Source organism: Xenopus tropicalis, chromosome 1 (genome assembly GCF_000004195.4).
Source record: "Xenopus tropicalis strain Nigerian chromosome 1, UCB_Xtro_10.0, whole genome shotgun sequence".
Taxonomy (NCBI): Eukaryota; Metazoa; Chordata; class Amphibia; order Anura; family Pipidae; genus Xenopus; species Xenopus tropicalis.
The window spans coordinates 172,004,720-172,026,491 of record NC_030677.2 but is presented as its reverse complement, the minus strand read 5'-3'; the positions used below and the strand labels follow the sequence as shown (position 1 = coordinate 172,026,491).

Below are 21,772 nucleotides of genomic sequence, written 5' to 3'. Positions count from 1 at the left end.
GATACATGTGCTTGATAAAGGGGTTATTTTGCCCCGAAACGTTGCAATAAAGATTTTTAAAGGGCTTGTCCCATTTTGCAGCTCTGAGTGCCAGTGCTTTTTTGTTGCTATTGGATTTTGGGAGGGTGCCGATCCCTCCAAGCAGTGTGCACAGAGCGCTAATTTTTTCTTGGAGAGCTAAGGCTGTGCGAGCAGGATCTCCTGTTCTTCCCCGATACATGTGCCCAGCTGGCTGCAGAGTATGGTACAAATCAGCCAAACAGCTTACAATGGCACATGAAGCTACGGCAACCTCTGTAAGCACTGGGCTTTTCATAGTCAGAATACCCAGCACCAAAGTGCCCAGAGCAGCCCCAATATACCCGAGTGCATGTCAGAAGTCAGTCTGGAACCCATCGTATGCATTGTTAGTCTTGTGGTGGCTGCATCGGTGCTTTGTTATCAGGTTTCTTCAAAACATGGTGCCCAAAGTATCCCTATGTCCCACTGCTTGAACGGGATTGTTTTTTTTATAATATATTTGCAAAATGACTGTAATAAAAGCTTTCATGTTTTAATATATCTATATATATTTCTGAGAGAAGATCCCAAAGCATATAGTTACTTCTAACATATTAGGATACATGAGGTTTTTTTTTTTTTTTAGATTCCCTAAACCCAACCCTCTTCTCTGGAGAAATCTAACCCAGTTATGACAGCCTTTCCCAGGAACCTAAAACACCATTTATTTTCTATTTTTATGCAGTGCAGCACTTCACCTAGTTTAATCCTTCCTATGACCTGAATATTCCTGCACAAGGTCTGGCCTTGCCAAGACTTTACAGTATGAGCTTTGTTCACCTATGGAGACTTGGCTGCGGCTCTGTGCCACCATGTTTATGAGCGGCTAAGTGCAGCTGTGAGAATTCCATGCTGCTTTTGAGTGGATAACTAGTTTTGGTAGGTTTGAGTTTCCAAGTGTATTGCCAAGGCTGGCTTACTCTGTTCAGCATATCATACAGCCAGTCCCTGTGCTACAGTTGGCAGCCATAACCAAACAGCAGCAAAACAAATGAACTTCTTGTATAGTTTCGAGAAAAATGGGAAGTTTTGCTCTATGAGAAATAGTATCTACAGAATCAAACAACTTTCCATACTGCTCTGAGAATGGTAGGTTAAAGGACAAGTTAAGCCATTTATTTTAAAATCCCCTAATAAGATTTTAAACCGCCCACAGAATAATAAACCTTTCTCCCTGCCCTCAGTCTCATGTGGTTTCTAAATCATAAGCAGCTCAACTGCAGCTGTTTCAGCTACTTCCTGGTCTAGCTTTCAGCCCTGTCCCTTTTCTTTGCTGAGCTCTCCTCTCTCTGACTGTAAAGACAGTCTAAGAGGTGCCTACTGCCCATGCTTGCTGCTTCTGTGCCAATGTAAATCAATCAGGCATGCACAGTTTACACAGAGTAGCAGTGCTCAAAAAAAAAAAAAAGGGGCGGAGCTTCATGCTAGACCAGGAAGTAGCTGAAATAAGCTGCAGTTGAGCTGTGTGTGATTTAGAAATGACATGATACTAAATACAGGGAAAAGGGTATGTTTTCTGTGCACTAAAGTAATTCTGAGATAGAAAAAAAAAAAGTTCACTTATTCTTTAATTTATGACTTTTTCCTGCATTCATTTAGATACTTCCTAACTTTTTCAGTTTAAATTGGCAAGCCAAAGCTGAACTGGCATATATAATATGAAAAAAAAATGAGAATTTTCCACTTGAGATCTATTCATATTTATACAGCTTAAGCAAAGCACTGGCAGACAGTTGCATACATATGGACACATACGACACACAAAGACTGTGCAGACAAGGTTTCATGAAACAGTCACATGCGCGCACACACACACACACACACACACACCTTACGTGCATTTATAGTTTTGATGCACGGAGAAGCAAGAATTCGTTTTTAATTATTTTATTGTAAGACATTTGCAGGGCCAATATGCCATTATAAATGTTACTTCAGATCCAACAATAAAGTGCTGTGTTAATCACCTGAATCTTACTCGTGCGCTCTACCATCCAGTTCTCCTGACCCCTCCTAGAGAGCCCTTCCAGCCCACAAGAACAAGCATGATGTATAGGTCTACAAAAATAGGTTCTCTGTAGAGGCTACACATGTAAAGGACCTAGGCTTGTATTTCTTAGCATGGCATGCAAGTTACCTGATTATTTGTAACAGGGAGGTCATAAATACAAAAACAAAAAGCCCTGGCTAGAAACTGTTTCCCAACGGACTGAATCGTCACTGTGAATACGCATTGTTTGAACTGATGAGGCAGCCTCTCACAGAAAAAGGCTTGTGCTGGTGGATTATTCTTACATTTCTGTACGTGTTGCAAACTTAATGTTAATGTACTGCATGAAAGTCATTAAGGAAAATGAGGCACTCGGCACAAGAAGGTTGCTCAAGCACTCGACCTTTCTCGTTTCCATACTCTAGTAAGGGAATACGTGAGCAATGTTGCTTATGTAAAAGAAATACAGCCTGTGAGGTGTGAAAATAGCATACAAAATAAAGCATAAAGCGGACAGACTGTGCCAATCAAGGCCATGCTATTTTTTTTTTTTTTTTTTAAAGAAAAAGAAGAAAAGAAGAACCAAATGAGTGAAGAGTAATTTTAGTTGGGTTCTCAGAATGGTGCATAGAAGTATGCAAACACACAACAGTCATGTCTAAGCCAGTGCATAGAGGAGATAAAGCACTTATGGTAATTGCAACATTAACATTATGTTCATAAAGCTTTTACAATTTAGCGATGGTCCATAGAAAGAGAAAGATCCATTCACACACTGAGTGAGGAGTTTGGAGAGAACAAGAGCAAAAATGACCATAAGTGGCAGAATCTACAAACAAGTAGAAGCCAGAATCCACAGAGGAAGGCATACAAAAGATAATAATGCTTATTCCCCTACCACCAACAGGCAAACCAACCCCCCAAACCAAACAATAATGGAATTTGGCAGATGAATTGGAGAGTCCAGATGTAGCAATTGCCATTTTAAAGAAGGTACAAAACCAATGTTACATAGCATAGTAAATTTATGTATAAACCTGGATACTAAATGCTTAAAATGCTGATTTTAATGCTGATGTTGGAGCCGATCAGATTGTGAGAAACCGAGCTGAAGCGTTAGTGTGCCACGTCAAAAGAGCTTGAGTAAGAAACCAACAGTATTAGAGCACGTCCTTCAGGAATACTAGAGCAAAGCATCATCTATGAAGCAATACAAAGCTCTCCAGCTTTTCTGGGATTTCTTGTTTGTACTGTATGTTATGTTTCACTATCACGCGTGCAGCGAGACACTGTAGGGTAGTGTGGTTGATAGGCTGGATCAAGTTCTTGGCCATTTCTTTCTCATCCAGTAAATCACAGGCAGTCTGGTTGTGCGAATTTGTCGAGTCGAAGTGTGCTCCGGATTTGACTAGCAGATTCATAATATCTGGGTGGTTGTTAAGAGCAGCAATGTGCAAAGGGCTGTTCTGCTCGGCATCTCTGACATTTACGTCTGCGCCACACTCCAGCAAGATGGCAGTCACTTGAAATGAGGGGAATTTGCAAACAGGATAACGGCCAACACAAGTTGTGTTTTTGTCTACTGCCAGGTGGAGGGGGCTGAAGTTGTTCTTTCCTTTGGGATGCAGCTTAAGGAACCTATAAATATTTTGCTTTTTGAAGTGCTCTTGGTCAGGGCTGCATGGTACCTTTTCCAGCAAACAGATCAAGTGCAAGATAATAGAGAGGGCCTTGTTTAGCTGGACTTGGTCAGGAGGTGGTGCCGTTTGTTTGACGGCTCTGTCAATTTCCATGACACTTTTGCACAGTATGCCCATGAGATCATCAAATGTAACTGTAGTTCCTAACAGGCCTTTTGCCCGGTCCTGAAGCATGAAGGAAAAAAGCTCCGCGAAGGACAACAAACTGCTTGCAGTCATTGGACTTAAAGGGTCCAAGTTGTTTTGCTGCATGTCCAAGGCATACTTCCACAAATTGATGCATCTTTTAAAGTTTCCAGAGTCGGCGTAGACTGCCCCACGGTACCTGATGTAGTAAGATGTATCTGGGTGAGAAGGACCCAAAATTCGTTCCCTAATCAGAAGGGCTTGCATTCTCATCTCATCTGGATCAGCAATGAGGTTGTCTAACTCTTCAGCGGTATTTACCTCCCTTGCATAATCATACGCCATAATTAAAGTTTGGGGTTCAGGCTTGCTGATAATGTTAGTCCTATCACTGTATCGCATATCCATAGCTCTCTTCCAGTACTTTAAGGCACCCAAGAGGTCTCTCTTCTTATCTACAAATGTTGCTCCCAGTAGTTCAAGTGCATTTATGCGCTCAATTTTGCTAGTTTGTGGGTGCTGAGTAAGAAAGTCAACAATGTTTGTGTGCCCAGTGACGCTGGCAGACAGTAGCGGTGTCATGCCGTACCCATCCTTCTCCATTCTGGCTCCATACTTTAGAAGCATCTGCATGATTTCCAGACTTCCAGATTCAGCACAGTCATGTAAGGCCGTGTTACCTAGAAAGCAGAATTTTAAAACAACTGTCAGAGATGGCATGATAAATAGATGCTGTTGCAAAAAAGACAATATAAAGAGAGGATATTAGAAAAAAGTTCCTAAAAACCTTGTTTAATGCGAGGCAAGTAACAAGAGTAAGAAGTTATGTGACTGACCCCATGATAATAAATCTACCGGTTTCCCCTATACCTCTATATTTACACTAAATTGCTTCTCATGTTGGAATAAAATGTAATATTACACAAAAGGAATACGCGTTAACACAAAACACCACTTTTAAATGACTGCAGTGTAGCTGATTTTGCCTGAAATTGCAATCCCAAATAACTGACTGGGGAGGTCAAACATCGCATTTACCTTCCAGCAAGACAGAGAAGTGTTGCAGATCAGGGACATGATCTTCATATAATTACCCCCTTTCTGTATTAGAATAGCATTTTTTTTTTTACACAAGCCTTTACAGTTATTTTCTGTTAAATCAGTGTACTCAATACAGTTCAAGTTTATCTATTTACTTCTTCTCAAGGACAAAATAACATTCAGTTAAGGGGGCACCCCCAGTGAATCAAATTGCTTTCGAATGCGCACAATGAACAATGAACCCGTGCACCAGAAAAACAGGGATTGGAAACCACTTGGGCAGATGTATGACAATGTCAATGTTTAAACTGGGAAGTCTAACAGTGGTTTATCAGACTTTTTTTTTCTTCTTTAATCATTTATAATTGTAAGAATATTCAAGATGGCAAATAGGTGTTTGCCACCATAAATTACCTTCAAGTTGGGCTTCCATAAATATCCTGGAAGTCTCCCAAACTTCAGGCTAGGGCCCTCAGGTGTATGCGGAGACCTGAGCACAATTCACAGACATTCTATACCAATGATAATAATCACAGACTTTCTCCATGGCCTTGTACAACCTGCCTACACCTGCCTCCAGCCAAGAAGCTGCCCAGATATGGCCGATAAAAGCTGCCCATGACAGAATCTGCAGCTTATTGGCCTGTGTATGGGGCCCTTCTGAGGACATACCCAACCAATATGTAGCCATAAATCAGTTCAATTTCTATTGGGCAGGTTTGAAAATCCAGTTGGGTGAGCAATGCATCTACGAATTGATGCAGTCCTTTTCAAAAGGGCCTTTAAAATCCATTATGATTCAGTTGTTGGCCCCTCAATCCCTTTGTGTTTTGTCACATTGCGGTTCAAAGCAGAAAATCACTGGAAATACGATTTTTAGGGATACACTTTACAATCTGCTCATTTGTTGAGGTCACCAAGAAAGTGGACCTTCATCTAATTTGGCCATCAACATCAGGAGGATCAGATTGTCGGCCTGGGGGCTGAATAAACAAAACAACCTAATTTGGCGTAACATGTTGGTAGCCATATAAGATTGAGATCTGCTCTTTTCCTACTATCACTGCACTGTATAAATAAAGGAAAACAATTATATTTTTGAGCTTATTAAATATTCAAACCATCCCTCCAGTACTCTTCTGTTAACCAAACACTGTGATGCTCTATGTGCAGGCATGGCAGATTTAGTAGTACTATTTAAATAAACTTATATATGGCAAAATACCCATTGTGCTGAGTTCGGTGACTAAATCTGTACTGGAGTCCAAACACTCTAAAGGCTCAAAATAGGTTTTGTTTTCTGTAAATAGAAGATCTGTCTGCCACTGAAAATAGGTCATGGGCAAGATTCCCTTTAACCTTTGTAAGCAAAGAGTGAGTTAAGCAGATCAATGTCACCTTTAGAAAAAAACGAGTGCACCCTCTGTGTGGAATGATGCACATGACACGGTGTTGCATGATATGATAGTCTGTATGTTGGTAGCTTCTCTAGGAATAATAACACTGCAGATCTGAAAGAAGTTTGGCCAGATACCACCACCAGTAATTCTGTTTAATATACACTGTATATCAATATTTAGTCATCTAGGTTGTAAATAATTAAAATATGCAGATATGGCATGTTATGTAATATAGGAGAAGATGTGGCACATACAGAAATAGTTATAATGATCTCAGAAATGTCATTAGAGCCACTAGGATGGGTAGAATGTGGCCCTTATGTTCTTGCCGAGTGTGTGTCTGAGAGAGAGCAGGGCTCAAGGTTACACGTGACTCTGCAGGGATACAAAATACTGCTGTGCAAGGGAAATATTCATGAAATAAATGAGGCCAGAGCAGAGCCATGCAGCCAGCAAGGCTTTGTGCATGCCACTAATAACTATACCCTTGCATTACCCACACCATTGCAGCTCCATAAAGAGAACATGGGCAGAACTAAAGAGGACATTTGCTGTTGGCCTGAAAATTAAACTCCCCTTTTCTTTCCATAGCTAATTACCGTATATACTCAAGTATAAGCCGAGGTAAAACACGAAGAGTTAAAATCCTTCAAAACTATAGTTTATATAGAATCTAAAATGCAATGTCTAGTGCAGAATTGGACAGATGAGGATGGCAGATGAATGATGAACCAGGGTCTGGTTGCGGGTTGCCTAATTTGCACACAAAGGACAGAGGGTGCTAGTCTGGAGGGACCCATGGCACCCGACTTGAGTATAAGCAAAGGGTGACTTTTTCAGCACATTTTGGGTGCTGAAAAACTAGGCTCTCTCTCCTTTCACTTTGGGAATATTGATTACATTTAGAAAAGGTTAGACTGTTTTTATTACCAAGACCTCTTCCACTCCCTTGGCATTTTTTAAGAAAAAATTAAGATCAGGTATGGTAAAAGATTGCACTTGTACCATACCTTCACCGATACCAAAAGGCTAGCTTAATAAAAGTTGCATTTAGTGGTTATTTTAGAGCAGAGAAAAAACTTTTATTCATTTATTACCATGAATTACTGACTTCCCTCACTATGCTTACTGCCATTTCTTTAAACTTAGAACAGTGGGGTTATATTCAAATGGCTGATAAATGTCTCAATTTTGTTATAATGAAAAATTAATTTCTTATGGGGTATAAATGCTCAGGCCAGCTCAGCAGCAGTGCTAAGAACGAATACCCATCCAAATCCTACACCCCCATGCAAACTGCATGCAGAAAGAAAGGATAAGGGCAAGAATTTTCCAAACTCTAAAGACAACATGTTGGTACAAAAAACTGTTATCTAAATACACTGGTACCCCCAAATCTAACTTAATACATCATTTATATCTGCTCACTGGTCTACTTAATTCCACAAAAAAATCCTCACAATAATATGCAGGAAATGTAACGTATATAAATGCAGGCTGACCTGCCCCAACTGTTTCTAGTCTTGTCTCAGGCACAGTGACAGGACCTGCGTAGGCAGCACAACTTGGCTCAATTCAAGGCAAAGTAATGTTACCCAACATGGCACTAAAAGATGTAATAACATCTCTGAACAGAAGCTTGGCAGGTCTACTCCATAGCAATCTGCCAGGCTGCCCTGTCCTGCTCCTGGGAAGCACCACAGAAGTGACTACAAAGTGGAATCCCTTATAAGTACAATTACTACCTGACTACCCATATGTGGCCTGAAAAGTTTAAACCTCCATTTAGCAAATTTACCGGTTATATATTATCAGCAGTGATCGTAGGGGACAAAGCATGCACAACATAGCCTCTGGCTAATATCCAAATCGGCTTTCTCATTAGACTGGGGTCAGTAATCCACAAGCAAATGCTTTAGGCTCTAAAGCAAATATTATTTAGAGATTTTCACACTTTTTTGGGTGTCAGTCCCTCTTGTAGAATTGAACAAATAATTCCCCTTAGCTCACAGCAAGGATGCAGACCACTCTGTTGTAGTTCCAGGCGTACACAGGGCACTATATAAGTAGTTGACTAACTGACCCTGTATCTGAGGATCCCTTTTTCTTAGTATCAGGATTACAAACTTTACCCCATTTTCAATTCAATGTGCCTCCCATACGCACCTGAGCCCACCATTAAGGGGGGACCTCTGTTTTACATACATAGATACAGAAATAATCTGTGCCTAACATAGTGAAAGGTGAAAACTGCAGTACTCAAACTCGTGTCAGATTCCCATTTACTCCCGAGTCCTGAAATAGCCCTCAGTAAAGTCAGATGGTGTTTGACGTGTGTCAGAGTAATATACTTTCCAGGTGAATCCAGCCCCGGTTCCAGAGAAACACGGGGAGATTAGTCGCCCGCGACAAAACTCCCTGTTCGTGGGCCACTAATTTCCCTGAGTTGCCTTCCCCTGCCATCCCACCGGCGAACATGTAAGTCGCCGGCGGGATGGCACACGTGGCGGCGTGATTTCCCGAAATCGCCAAAAAAGACTTGCGAGGCTTTTTCGGGCAATTTGCGTGAAATCGCGCTGCCGTGTGTGCCATCCCACCGGCGACTTACATTTTCGCCGGTGGGATGGCAGGTGAAGGCAACTCAGGGAGATTAGTCGCCCGCAAACAGGGAGTTTTGTCGTAGGCGACTAATCTCCCCGTGTGCCAGAGCCCTTAAATGGCTGCCCCCATGGCTACACAGCAGCTTATTTATATAAACTATACTAGTCTTTCTGAGGCAAACACACCAGTTGTAGCAATGCAGGGCAACAGTACATTATATTGTAATTACTTTTATACACTTTCATTTTTTGGTGTTACTGTTCCTTTAAGTCTGCTGCCAGTATTATGTGTGACATCATATAAGGGTCTGTGCAGAAGTGGAAGAGCAGAGGGGTGATTCCGAGGTGAATCTCTCTTCAGCAGCATGTTTTTAGTTAACTATGTATGTGGCAAAGATTGTTCTATTAATGTGAACTGATCTGTGAATGTTGTATAAAGGTGAACAACCCCTTTAAGGTTCTGAGACAGTACAGTAATTACTATCTCAATTTTTTGCCCAGCAGGAAACTTAATAGGTTTATCAAATACAAAATTCATTTAACTTGTCCCTGAATACATTTCTCTGCAGTTCTCTGTTTAAAACTGTTTGAAACAAAAAAAATGGATTCAAAAGTAATGTAGATAAAGCAGCTCTATCTGAATAATACTGTATTATCCATGGTGCTTTGCTGTGGCAATAGGAATAGGGTGAGAAATTCTAAAGAAAAATAGTCTGCAAGTGTCAGCTGAAACTCTTGCTACTGCCTGCGGTAAAAAAAGTGTTCCCCAATGCCACTCACTTGTCACTGGAGAGGTAATGATCTCTTAGGAAGACTTAAAGTGCACGTCAACCCCAAAAATAATTTTTTGCATAATGAAAGAAAACATAATTCTAAGCAACTTTCCAATATGAAATAAAAAATTTGTAGCGCTTTAAACGTTGTTTGTAAATGTAATTGCTATTGAAAGCTGCATTTGCTGAACTCCTGGTTGTTACATTTTAAACAATGTTGCAAAGGTCAGTCTCCTCCAGCAAGGCAGGTCTGTCAGTCTGCTGCCTTGGGTTACACTGTTTCAACAGTCTGAGCCACCAGGACAGAGAATAGGACAGACAAACACTGCTTCTAATAGCAATTATAAATACAAATAACTCAGAAACCATTACAAACTTGTAATAAATGTATATTGCAAAGCTGCTTAGAATTTTGGTTTCTTTTGTTAGGCAAAACATTATATTTTGCTTTGCCTTGTCCTTTATGGTGCCCATACACCTTCGGATCTGCTCGCTTGGCGAATCCAGGCTAATTCGATCGTTTGGCCAGATATCGGTCGGGCAGGCCCATCAGTATTGCCCATACACAGGCCTAACTGTGATATTAACATTCTCGGAGCTCCCTGACTGCTTCCAGCTGACTCTACATTGAAAGGCCTGAGCAAAGTATGGCTTTGCTCTTCACTGGAGCAACTGACCTTAAACAGTCACACTGAGCAACGTGCTTGTTAACACATGGAGAGGCTTTTTAAAAGAACTCAAAAAGTCATAATGGTCAGATATTATATTTCCAATATAGGTAGAGGATCCCTTATTCAGAAACGGTTATCCAGAAAGCTCTGAAGGCCATCTCCCATAGACTCAATTTCACACAAATAATTCTAACTTTTAAAAACGATTACTCTTTTATAATAAAAAATTACTTTGTAGCTAACCAAGCTGCATGAATCCATACTGGTGGCAAAATAGTCCTACTGGGTTTATTAGATCATTTTTTTTTTAACAGACTTATAAAGTATGCAGATCCAAATTACAAAAGGATCCCTTATTCAGAAAACCCCAGATCCCATGTATTCTGGATAATGGATTCTTTATATGTATATATTTACCTGGTAGGCTCTGGGGGTAGTAAGAGGCTCTGACTGGTCAGAGATATCATTTAAACCCCTTTAGAAGTTGAAGTTATAGAATGCAGCTTTCAAGCCATGGCATGAGTGCTGGAGCAGGACAGCCTGGGGGAAGATAGCCAGCAGAAGACAACAGAATAGACACAAATCTACATAGTAGTCAGAGAGCTGCAAAACACACATCCAATTCTCCTTTTTAGGAATGAACCAAAACCTTAATTTTTAGATTCATCCATATTAGGGATGCACCAAACCCGGATTCGGTTCAGGATTCGGCCAAATCCTGGCTTTTTTTTTTTTTTTAAGGATTTGGTTTCGGCAGAATCTGCGGTCCCGGCCGAACCAAATCCGAATCCTTATTAGCATGTGCTAATTAGAATTTGGAAAGGGTTAAAAGGGCAGTGAAATTTTTTTTCTCTATTTTTAACCCGTTCCGATCCTAATCAGTATATGCTAATTAGGATTCGGGTTCCTTCAGGATTTGGCCAAATCCTTCTGGGTTGGTTCGGCCGAACTCAAAAAGTAGGTTTGGCGCATCCCTTATCCATATACATAACAGAATCTGAGACCTAATTTGTATTTTCAAACCTTAGAAATATTTTTTTTTAAAAGAAAAAGCACAAACTGTAAACAACAAAAATACAGCTGTCAAGTAACATGACTATAGGATAAAGTTCTGCTGAACACTGCTAACAATTCTACAATTGTTCTAGACTCCCAAATTGAATCCTGGATTTGTTGAATCCCTTATTTCTTTTATAAAAATCTGAATTAAAAACAAACAGGAAGGTCATCTAGGGCAATGACACACAAAGAGATAAGTCGTCTGCTATAAATCTCCTCTACTACAGGCAACTAATCTCCTGATACATGTTGCTAAGTCGCCCAAAGTTTTCTTGCCAGGAGACTTCAGAAAAAACAAAACAAGCTGTAGAGGAGATTTATTACAGGCAACTTCGGGAAAACAAAGTGCTGGGTATGTTTTCCCACTGGCGATTTACTTTATTGCTGGTGGGAAGGCATTTCAGGGAGATAAGACACCAGTGGTAGCAAAGATTTATCGTGGGCAACTAATCTCTCCAGGTACCAGTGCCTTTAATGTTGATATTTGGCGACAGTGTTCTGGTCTTTAGATCAAATATCACCAGCTCTTGCTGTGGGAAATGCAGATCACTAGCTTAAGATCTTCCCTTAGGGCACACTCAATATAAACATATTGTTAATAAACCATATATGCTGTTGCTTTTTATGCATACATTTGCCTGTATGTTTTGCCCCACTCGGCCAGCTTTGGAAAAAAAAAAATGAAGTACAGGTATAGGACCCATTATCCAGAATGCTCGGGACCAAGGGTATTCCGGATAAGGGGTCTTTCTGTAATTTGGATCTCCATACCTTAAGTCTAATAAAAAATCAATAAAACATTAATTAAACCCAATAGGATTGTTTTGCATCCAATAAGGATTAATTATATCTTAGTTGGAGTCAATTACAAGGTTCTGTTTTATTTCTACATAGAAAAAGGAAATCAGTTCTGAATTATTTGATTAAAATGGAGTCTATGGGAGACGGGCATTCCGTATTTCGGAGCTTTCTGGATAACGGGTTTCTGGATAAGGGGTCCGATACCTGTACTATATATGATTTCCCACTGGCAACTTATGTTATTGTTGGTGGGAAAGCAAATTAGTCGCCTGCAGTAGCAAAATCTATCATAGGCACATAATCTCCTGGTGTGCCAGGACCCTTAAGGTGTGAGTGCCATGTTTACATTGGCCAGATTATACCAACCAATATTTCTGTACCACATATATAGGTTGGTCCATCAAGCAGACATGTTTAAACAAATGGAGAAGATTAATTTTTTAAAGTTTCACTAATAATTTCAAAGGTTAAGAATCAGGCTTTGTTGGAATGTATCATAAAACTGATTTGGTGCAAGCAAGCCACACCAAAAATCAGAAACAGCTTAAAGTGCTTGTTACACTATTTCATATGTGAAAGATAAACGTTCTTTACAGAATACAAGCCTGAACACGAGACTGACTCAATACTGAAATAGGAATGTCCTCCTGGGTTTGTGACATTTCCCAATGCAAATGACTCACAGTAACACTTATTATTCAACTGATGTACTCAAAATATGCAAGCTAGTCACTGAGGCAACTGAAAAGAGTATAAATGTAAGGTAACTAAAAAGGCACTGTTGTAAGTTGAGCTTTAAAAACCTGGTACATTCCACGTACACTGCCAGTAATGATTAAATGTGGCAACAATGTTTGACAAGCCAAGGAATTAGCTTTGGAAATGCTTCACAGAAAGTGTGTTCCCCATACAGACAGGAATTCTGAGTCTATCCCTTTCCTATGACCTAGGTAGATGGCAGCCATTCCTCTGAAGCATTACATCTGAATAAAGTTCTTTGTCCTACACTATTTTTATGCTGTGGCTTCCCGATACCTAGGTCATAGGAAATGGACACTTTGTGGCTTATAATGCAGAGATGTGTATACTGCTAAAGGAAGTAAATTAAGTAAAAGAAAATACATAATAAAAAAAAAGTAAAGTTAAATTTAGTTTAATGAAATTTTTTTAAAAAAAGGAAAGAGATCCTCATGGAATTGCTAGAAAGCATAAGGTGTAAATTGCTTGCTCTACTGATGGATCCAACTTTAACATGTCCACTATGCACTAAAAATGTTCCTGAGGAATTATGCTTTGTACAGGGGTGTAAATATGATGGCATAAATTACATGATAGCAGTCCATTTCTGGCAATGTTCTGCTGGCTGCGGTCCAGATGATATCAACCAGCCACAGGACACCCATGGGAAGTGATAAGGAAAGTCATAATCAAACAGTCCAAGAACAACAAACGCTTTGGTAAATAGGACTTGGCCTTGCTCTGAAATGCAGACTTTAAAGAAAAGGAAAGAGTGAAAGCAGTCAGCTTCACAACACAATTGCCCTGCCTGGGTGAGCAATCCTCCCTGAAACATGAGCCTATCACAAGTATTTGCCAATGTTTTAGGTGGGGCTGGTGTATAAGTGAATCACAAAAAGTAGTCACTAATGGCAATAATATGTCATTTCATTGCTACAGATAGAGGCTTTGGTGTGAAGGAATAACTTACAGGTAATAACTGCAATATGTTCATTGCAGAATTAATTTTCCTAGGAAAACCATACTGAGGCTTTATTCTCGACCAAAACTGTACCTAAATTTCATAAGTAAAAGAGAATAAGGTATGGAAAAAGCCATGTGTTCCAAACTATATTTCCCATTCAATCGCTACATTTTCTTTGGTGATAACTACAAAATGCTACACATAAAACATCCTCCTCACACTGGTTCAAGTATACCTAGTGGAAGGTTAGTTCAATGAATAGGGCTTGCGCTGAACATACTTTTTGTCTTTTAATTGAATAGAAAATAGAGTTGGATGTAAAAGTTTGGGCATCCCTTACCAAATGGCATAATAATTTTGAAGGAATCAGTGTGTTCAAAAACAATAAAAATATAATATAAAATAGTATCTAGTAAAATAGAGTCTTTCATTTCTTATTGTAGGGATTTTTGCCTAATCTCTCTTGCAGATTCTAATTCTGAGATGTTTTGGGCTGTCTTGTATGTTTTACATCTACCCACAGATTTTCAATGATGTTTATATGTGAAGGAAGGGTGTAATCACAGAAGCATGCCAAAATGTTAGGCCCAGTGATTACAATCATTTACCTGAGATTGCATGAATGCCATGCCGCCATTCTGCATATGACTGGGTGAAAGAGAAGAACAAAGAAGCGTAACAAGATGGTGACATGGTACGCCTACAGAATTTACCAAAGCTCAGGGTCACAAGTAATTATAATAATTGGGACACACTAAGCTACTAGTAGCAGCTACTTTTTCACAGCTAATAAGCTCCAAAAAAGCCCCTGCCATAGACAATACTGTGAATTGCCTCTGTTAAAACACACGTAGAGACAATTATCAGTAAAAGATCAGCATTGTCTATTTTATAGCCATGACAAGTAGCTGCTACTAGTAGCTCTATGTGTCTTCAAACTAAAGGTGGCCATACACGAGCAGATCCGCTCGCTTGGTGATGTTGCCAAGCGAGCGGATCTTCCCCCGATATCCCCACCTACGGGTGGGCGATATTGGGGAGCATTTAGGTAAAATAAAAATAATCCGATCGTTTGGCCCTGGGGCCAAACGATCGGATTATGTGGGCGGCAATGGGGCAGTCGGATCGGGGACCGCATCAACGAGCCGATGCGGTCCCCGATCCGACCGGATTTTCTAACCTGGCTGATCGAGATCTGGCCAATTTCAGGCCAGATATCGGTTGGCCAGGCCGCTCTGCTCTCCCCATACACGGGCCGATTAGCTGCCGAATCGGTCCAAGGGGGACCTTAAGTCAGGGGACTGTGAGAGCCATTACAAAATTTCAGCTTGCTTTTCTTTAAGGTATGTTTAGGATTGTAATCTTGTAAAAACCATTGTTCAGCTTCAGCTTCTTAGCTGACTGTTTCAGATAGGCTCAAAATGTGCTGAAATTTAGTGGAATCCATGTTTCCCTCTACATGTACAATGTTCCCTGTGCCACTGGCTGCTACTCAACCCCAAAGCACAATGGATCCACCCCCACTAACAGCTGGCAAAAAAAAAATGTAATCAAATGCTACTCATTTTGCAATTGTGGCTAAAGAGTTTAATTTTCACTTCCTCAGTCCAAAGCACTTGTTTCCAGAAGGCCTCTGGCTTGTCTCCATGCAGGTAAGGCTGATGACTCTTCCATGCAGATCATGTTTGTGCAAGCAACACTGCACACTGGAATGGTGCAACAGCACTCCTATGATTACGGGCAGTGGAAATCATGAGCTGGCAGCATTTTGCAATCTTTTTATAGCCTCCCCCTGCTAGGCGACAACTCCATATTGTTATTAAGGCCCAAGGAGGTAATTAGGGCCAGGGACCTTGCAAAAACAGTGTTTTTCACTACAAATGTGGAAGGGTATACAAACAGACTGCGTATTTTCATTGTTTCTATGTTTTAAAATTTGTGAAGTAAAATGTAACTTGTGCATTAAAGAATGTCAACCCAAAAAAAATGTTTTTTGCCTAACAAAAGAAAACACAATTCTAAGCAACTTTCCAGTATGAGTTAATTAACCTTTAGTGCTTTAAAAGTTATTTGTAAATGTAGTTGCTATTGAAAGCAGCATTGGCTGAACTGTGTATGACTAGTTAAACAATGCTGCAAAGGTCAGTCTTCTCCAGCAAGACAGCTCTGTCAGTCTGCTGCCTTGTGTTACATTGTTCCAAAAGTCATAACCACCAGGGCAGAGCATAGAAAGGACAGACAAACACTGCAATTGCATATAAAAAGAACCATTACAAAATTGTAATGAATGTATATAGCCAAAATTTTATTTTTGGGTTGACATGCCCTCTAACATTTACAAATATGTTTTTTTTAACACTAATTCTTGCAGTAGAGGTTTATAACTTTTCAGTTACAGAATTAATGCCTATACTGTTGTGACAAATCTCCCTGTTCGCGGGCGACTAATCTCCCCAGATTGCCATCCCACCAGCGAAAATGTAAGTCGCCGGTGAGATGGCACACGCTGCGCAGGCGATTTTGGCAAATCGCCGAAAATGCCTCGCGAGGCAACTTCGGCGATTTGCCGAAATCGCCTGCACACCGTGTGCCATTCCACCGGCGACTTACGTTTTCGCCAGTGGGATGGTAGTTCGGGGAGATTAGTCGCCCTTGACAAGTGTGCCAGAGCCCTAAACTGTATGTATGTTTTTTGTTTTCTCCTGCACAAAAAAGCACAAAATCTAAAATTAAAAGAAACCTAACATTCTAATTCCTTATAGGACTCAGTGGACTGGTCGTTAGTTTTGATTTTGTTTATACAAACAAGAAATAGAATGCGGCTTTACTTTGAACATCAGATATTGTCCTGTTTAGTGCAAAAAGTAACAAAAATCATACTTATTTCCTAATTAATATAAAAGGCAAAAAGTATGTTCAGCACAAGTCCTATTCATTAAAATCATGGTTATACTAATGATAGAAAAAAAAGATACTGTGATCCATAAAACAAACACTTCTATTTTGCTTTTATTTTGCAATTAGCATGAGGAAACGTTGGCAGCTCCATCAGGTCTCTCCCATATTTGCACTAGGGCACTGTGTTGTGTAAGTATCTCTCAGCCTAGGAGATGGGTGCTAAGCAAGGCACAGAGTGAGGCTGTGCTGCTAAACACCATCTTCTCTTGTTCTCACACAATATGCCCAACAGCAGCAAGGGACACGATGTGGTGACAGCAACTTTTTGGCCTACCTTGACAGGACACATAGGTGCATATCTATCAATGAATGAAAACAGAGCAGCACAACACATTATGCAATTTACAGTTGTCTGTTGTAAATGTTTGATTCCCACTCATTTAAATGTGAATTAGTGACCCTTGAATAAGAGCAGCAACCCATGTAATACAAGCCTTAAATTGCCTTTCCTTCACTTTAAAGAAGAGAATCTACTAGAATATGGTTCCACACAAATGTGTGATTATTAATATGAAAGTGGATGAAGTGCCATGCTTGCTCGGTAGAAAGCTTTTAGAGTTTATGAAAAAAATAATCAAGGCAAAGGTCAAACGTGGAAGTAACCTTGTTTTCAGCTGAACAAGCAAAGCCATGCGCACAACAAATTTGGCAAGAAATGCAAGTTTTCACATCCCACTTTTTGTTACAGTAAATTTAAATTTTCCAACCCAGAAAATAGATTGTAAATTTGTAAACATTTCTGTAGTGTTGTTGTCTACTGCTTTAAATTCAAGCACCTAAAGGCTATAAATCATGCAGATAGGACCTTCCAACATTCCGACCTCAATGCTCTTTTTAACCGTAGCCATACATACGACTAGCACATGCAATTGTGGTGAAGATTAAAATGCTGCTGCCCACTATGGATCACAGTTCGTCAACATGAACGGGAGGTGCCAGTTGTCAACCTGAAACCCATCATTACAGAACAACCACCATAATGCTTTTTCAAGGACCTCCAGAGGGAAGCAGTGAACAAAACTCTGCACATGCTGTAATCATAAACTTGTTTTACTGCTCTAAACAACAAATCATGATATTTTCAGACACAGATACAAAATGAGTTCCAACCAACATGTTTGTCTTACTTAGGCCTTGTTTATACCAGTAAATTTTGGTCCCTGTATTAGGAGCATTATGGCCTAGCTATCTGGCAGTCAGCATCTGCCACTGGCAACATTTTCCCATTTACTAGAATAATAAGCTCACTTCGGACAGGATAGGGTGTTTTCTCCCTGACAGGACACCTCATGCGCCATAGGGCTAAATGCAAAGTATTATTATAGCAAAGAATTCCCTGTTTCTGCTTGGCAGTATATTTCTAAAGGTGAATGATCCCATACACTGAGATTCTCTCCTTAATGCCAACATTTTTTATAAAATACAAATTACACAAAAATCTCACCTTTAACACTCTTCCTGTTTACATCAGCTCCCTTCTCCAGGAGGAACTGTGCAATCTCTTTGTGACCCTTGTAGCAAGAAATCATTAAACAGGTGTGTCCATGGCGGTTGGCTACTTCCAAATCAGCTTTGTGCTCTACCAGGTACTTGACAATCTCTAGATGCCCATCGAAGCAGGCTGCCCGCAAAGGTGTGGAGTTGGTAAGAGTCGTATTGTTCACAGAAGCTCCATGATCCAGTAGTGACTGGACTACTTTTAGGTGCCCAGCAGCAGAGGCAGCCCAGAGAGGTGGAGCGCCTTCTATTGTCTCACCATCAAAATTAACAGAGCCCCCAATCTCAACAGAGGCACTACATTGATCCAGTAAGTAATCAACCATATCCAGGTGACCATACCTGGCCGCCATTAAAAGAGGGGTGGCACCGTTTGTTTTCTCCGACATTAGCACGACAACTTCATCCTTTGCTTTGTTTTCCAGCAGCTTGGAAAGAAGACGAAGTTTACCATCACGAGCTGCATTGAACACTGCTGTCTTTAGATCCATGGTTGTTTTGCTGTTACAATTTGTATGAACCAGAAGGAAACAAATAAGCCAAGGACAGTTGAAATATTTATGGAAGGCACAGAAGAACAGAGTGAGGGAGATCCTTTCAGGAGAAGCATAAATATGGTCTTACAGATGCAGATAGCTGGAGAAAATAGGAACAAAATATTATTTTACATTCTTATACATTTAAACCTTTACCAATATTGGATACAACTTTAGTTCACCATAAAAATAGCATGAATACATCTGTTTGGTTTAAGAAATATTAATTTGTGAATTTTATGTCTAGATCTATGGATTGTTATTTACATTAGCACTTACACAACACCTTTTAAAGCCTAACCAAGTAAGGAAATGTTGCAAGATTTTGAGACAAAGAGGCTCCTTCTTCTTGAAAGCACCTCTGTGCCCTAAAATTAAAGGCCACATACACATTTTATTATGTTTCTGCAAACTCAGTAAATCTGACTACTCATGTGGACCAAAATCTAATCCAGCTTCTAACACGTGTACAATAGACATTGCATATATTAACTTGAGCGCTGAATGCAATATAACCAGTCAGACCAATACAGATCTAATGTGATTACACATTATACATAGGATATTTAAGGTAAACAGGTTAGCAACTGGACCTGTATATCAATCTTCTAAGCAAAATGTCTCTCTCTTTTGTAGTTTGTTTGATTTTGAAGGCTTTTGGGTCTAATATTCCAACAGAGTTTTAAGCCTTCAAGATTGTCCAAAGAATTCTTTGTAAAACGCACACACACACATATAGTATATATATATATGTGTGTGTGTCACTTGGATAAGTGGCCCAGTGTGAACAGCACTAAAATTATGGTCATCATTGTGCCCTGACTGTCAGTTTAGCCCTCATCTAGTAAAATCAGCAATGCAATGCAAGCGTGCATGGACTATTTCACTAGGCAGCTAGCCATCAAACATTATTGGAATATAATGTAATTTGAACAGTCAAAGTAATTTTTGGATATATCAAAAAACAAAAATCACTTGCTCCTGCATTTGCAATACAATAAGCAACTCACTAACGCATGTCTGAACTAGGAAAATATCAAATGTTAATAGTTTGCAGAGTACAGAAAAACACTGATAAAAAAAATGGGGGTATCCATGGAAACGTGCTATTCCTCCAGCAACGGTTTACCAAACCTAGCTTTTTAAAGAAATGCAACTCACTCACTGGACAAGAGTTAAATGTATACACAGGCCAACCCCTATGTCCACTGGCTTACACTAAGCCTTCTTACTACTATGTTATCTAACTGTCTTTAGAAGCGCATTATCTTTAAGTCCATTTTTGGGCTTGAAAAAGAAAAACAAACTCTAATTATAATTCTCCTGAAAATAGATCTTACATGTTTAAATGTTAAAAAAAAACATCCAGGGCTGTTTGTGTTCAATATACAATCCCTGGATACTGACAGGCAATGCTCTGGGAAAAGGGGTGGGCCTGAAACTGCCCTCTGAGGGGTCACATGACTCTCTGGTGTGGAACAATACATGTGCACAATGAAGAGGGATTGTAACTGGATTCCATTCTGTACATGACAGGCTTTATTTCAAGGAAAATAGGATTTTCACTAGAATATAGCAGCAGAATAATAAAACACAGCAAGTAACACACCCATGGTAACTGCAGAAGAAGAAAGAAACCGAATATACCTATAAACGAAAGTGCATGATATCATTGTACACACAGGGGCAGTGGTTATGGGGTAATTAAGGCTGTTAATTAAGGGTATGGAAGTTTGGGACTGACAGAGGGAAACCCAAAGCAGATATCAGAACCTTGGTTGCTGGGCCTCAAGCACGGAAGTGGGTCGGGCAGCCCTGACACTACATCCCCCCCAGCACCATTGTTACGGGCATATCACATGCAGAACATACAGCAATGCGTATGAATCGTGTGTATTTAGCAGAAATGTGTATAGCATCCACATGAACTACAACTCCCAGCAGGCAATTTTATGTAGAGCTGAGCGCTCCGAGAAGGTGCCATAGTGCATGAGAAGCAATGGAAATGAAATATGAATTGCACAGAGCCAGCAGCGGGCTGTAGCTCCCTGTGGTACTAAACTAACAAGCCCAGCTTCCCCTAAAGTACGGGAAGTTCCAGCCCCACACACCATCCGCAGCTCGCACGTCTGACAACCCTGCTTAAGGAAAAATAGCGCTTAGACTGTTTCCTGGGTGTGTGCCCTCACACTTCGTCCTTCCCCGCAGCAGCTTTATACAATATCAGCAGCTCTTGCTTCCTTATGATACATTACCGCTGCCATGATCGCTGTCCCGGTCTTAAATTCCGACAAAGTGAAAGAACAGCACGGCGCTTGCTTCCGCAGCGCCACGACCGGTGTGACGGGACAGCCAGAGCTCTCTGTCGCCTGATAGGGAGCGAACCTACCCTGCTGCTCGTCGTTACTTACCAACAAACCGGAGCTTAGCCAATCAGGGATCGGGGGCGGGCTTCCAGCTGTCCATCGCTTTGCTTAGTTTCCTACTGAGCTCGTAGTGACGTTCTCTCATCTTAGGTTTGGTTGAAGCAACACGGCGTCGAGCGGTTGGGTGGGTAGGATAATGGCGCTGGGGCGGGGCAGGCGAAGTGTGTGATGTCACTGAGGGGGAGAAGATTTTGGAACTTTCTTGGTGGAAAAGTTTAGCCTCATGCTGTATTAGAGGAATATCTATTATTTTTATGTTTTTTTTAATGTAATTAATATTCCATATTGTACCACTGCCTGGCCTGCAACTAAAAATGCTGTGCATGTGTTTGGAGTCGCTACAGATGGACATGGAGACTACTTATGTATTATTATTATATTATTTTTGTTTCTTGTATCCAGGCCCAGGCCCAGACTGGCAATCTGTGGATT

At 40.4% G+C, this 21,772-nt stretch overlaps 1 protein-coding gene across 2 annotated transcripts; it reads right to left on the bottom strand.

Annotated features, from left to right (window-relative positions):
- Positions 1–1,931: 1,931 nt before the first annotated feature.
- fem1c (fem-1 homolog c) lies at positions 1,932–21,434 on the bottom strand. Of its 2 annotated transcripts, none has more exons than XM_004910490.4 (3): positions 21,326–21,434; positions 18,326–19,014; positions 1,932–4,556 (listed from the first exon to the last, which is right to left on the bottom strand). In XM_004910490.4, exons 2-3 carry the CDS (start codon positions 18,867–18,869, stop codon positions 3,247–3,249), a joined length of 1,854 nt encoding a protein of 617 aa, XP_004910547.1. In that variant the 5' UTR covers positions 18,870–19,014; positions 21,326–21,434; the 3' UTR covers positions 1,932–3,246. The 2 variants fall into 2 exon arrangements, with proteins under 2 accessions (XP_004910547.1, XP_002931764.1); XM_002931718.4 differs by lacking the exon at positions 21,326–21,434 and adding an exon at positions 21,170–21,312.
- Positions 21,435–21,772: the final 338 nt, after the last annotated feature.

Bases quoted from the DNA above. Each gene is read 5' to 3' on its own strand.
- fem1c (XM_004910490.4), bottom strand. From the start codon at position 18,869: ATGGATCTAAAGACAGCAGTGTTCAATGCAGCTCGTGATGGTAAACTT. The intron at 4,557-18,325 runs GTGAGATTTTTG...TCTGCTTTCTAG, and splicing joins AAACAGGAAGAGTGTTAAAG to GTAACACGGCCTTACATGAC.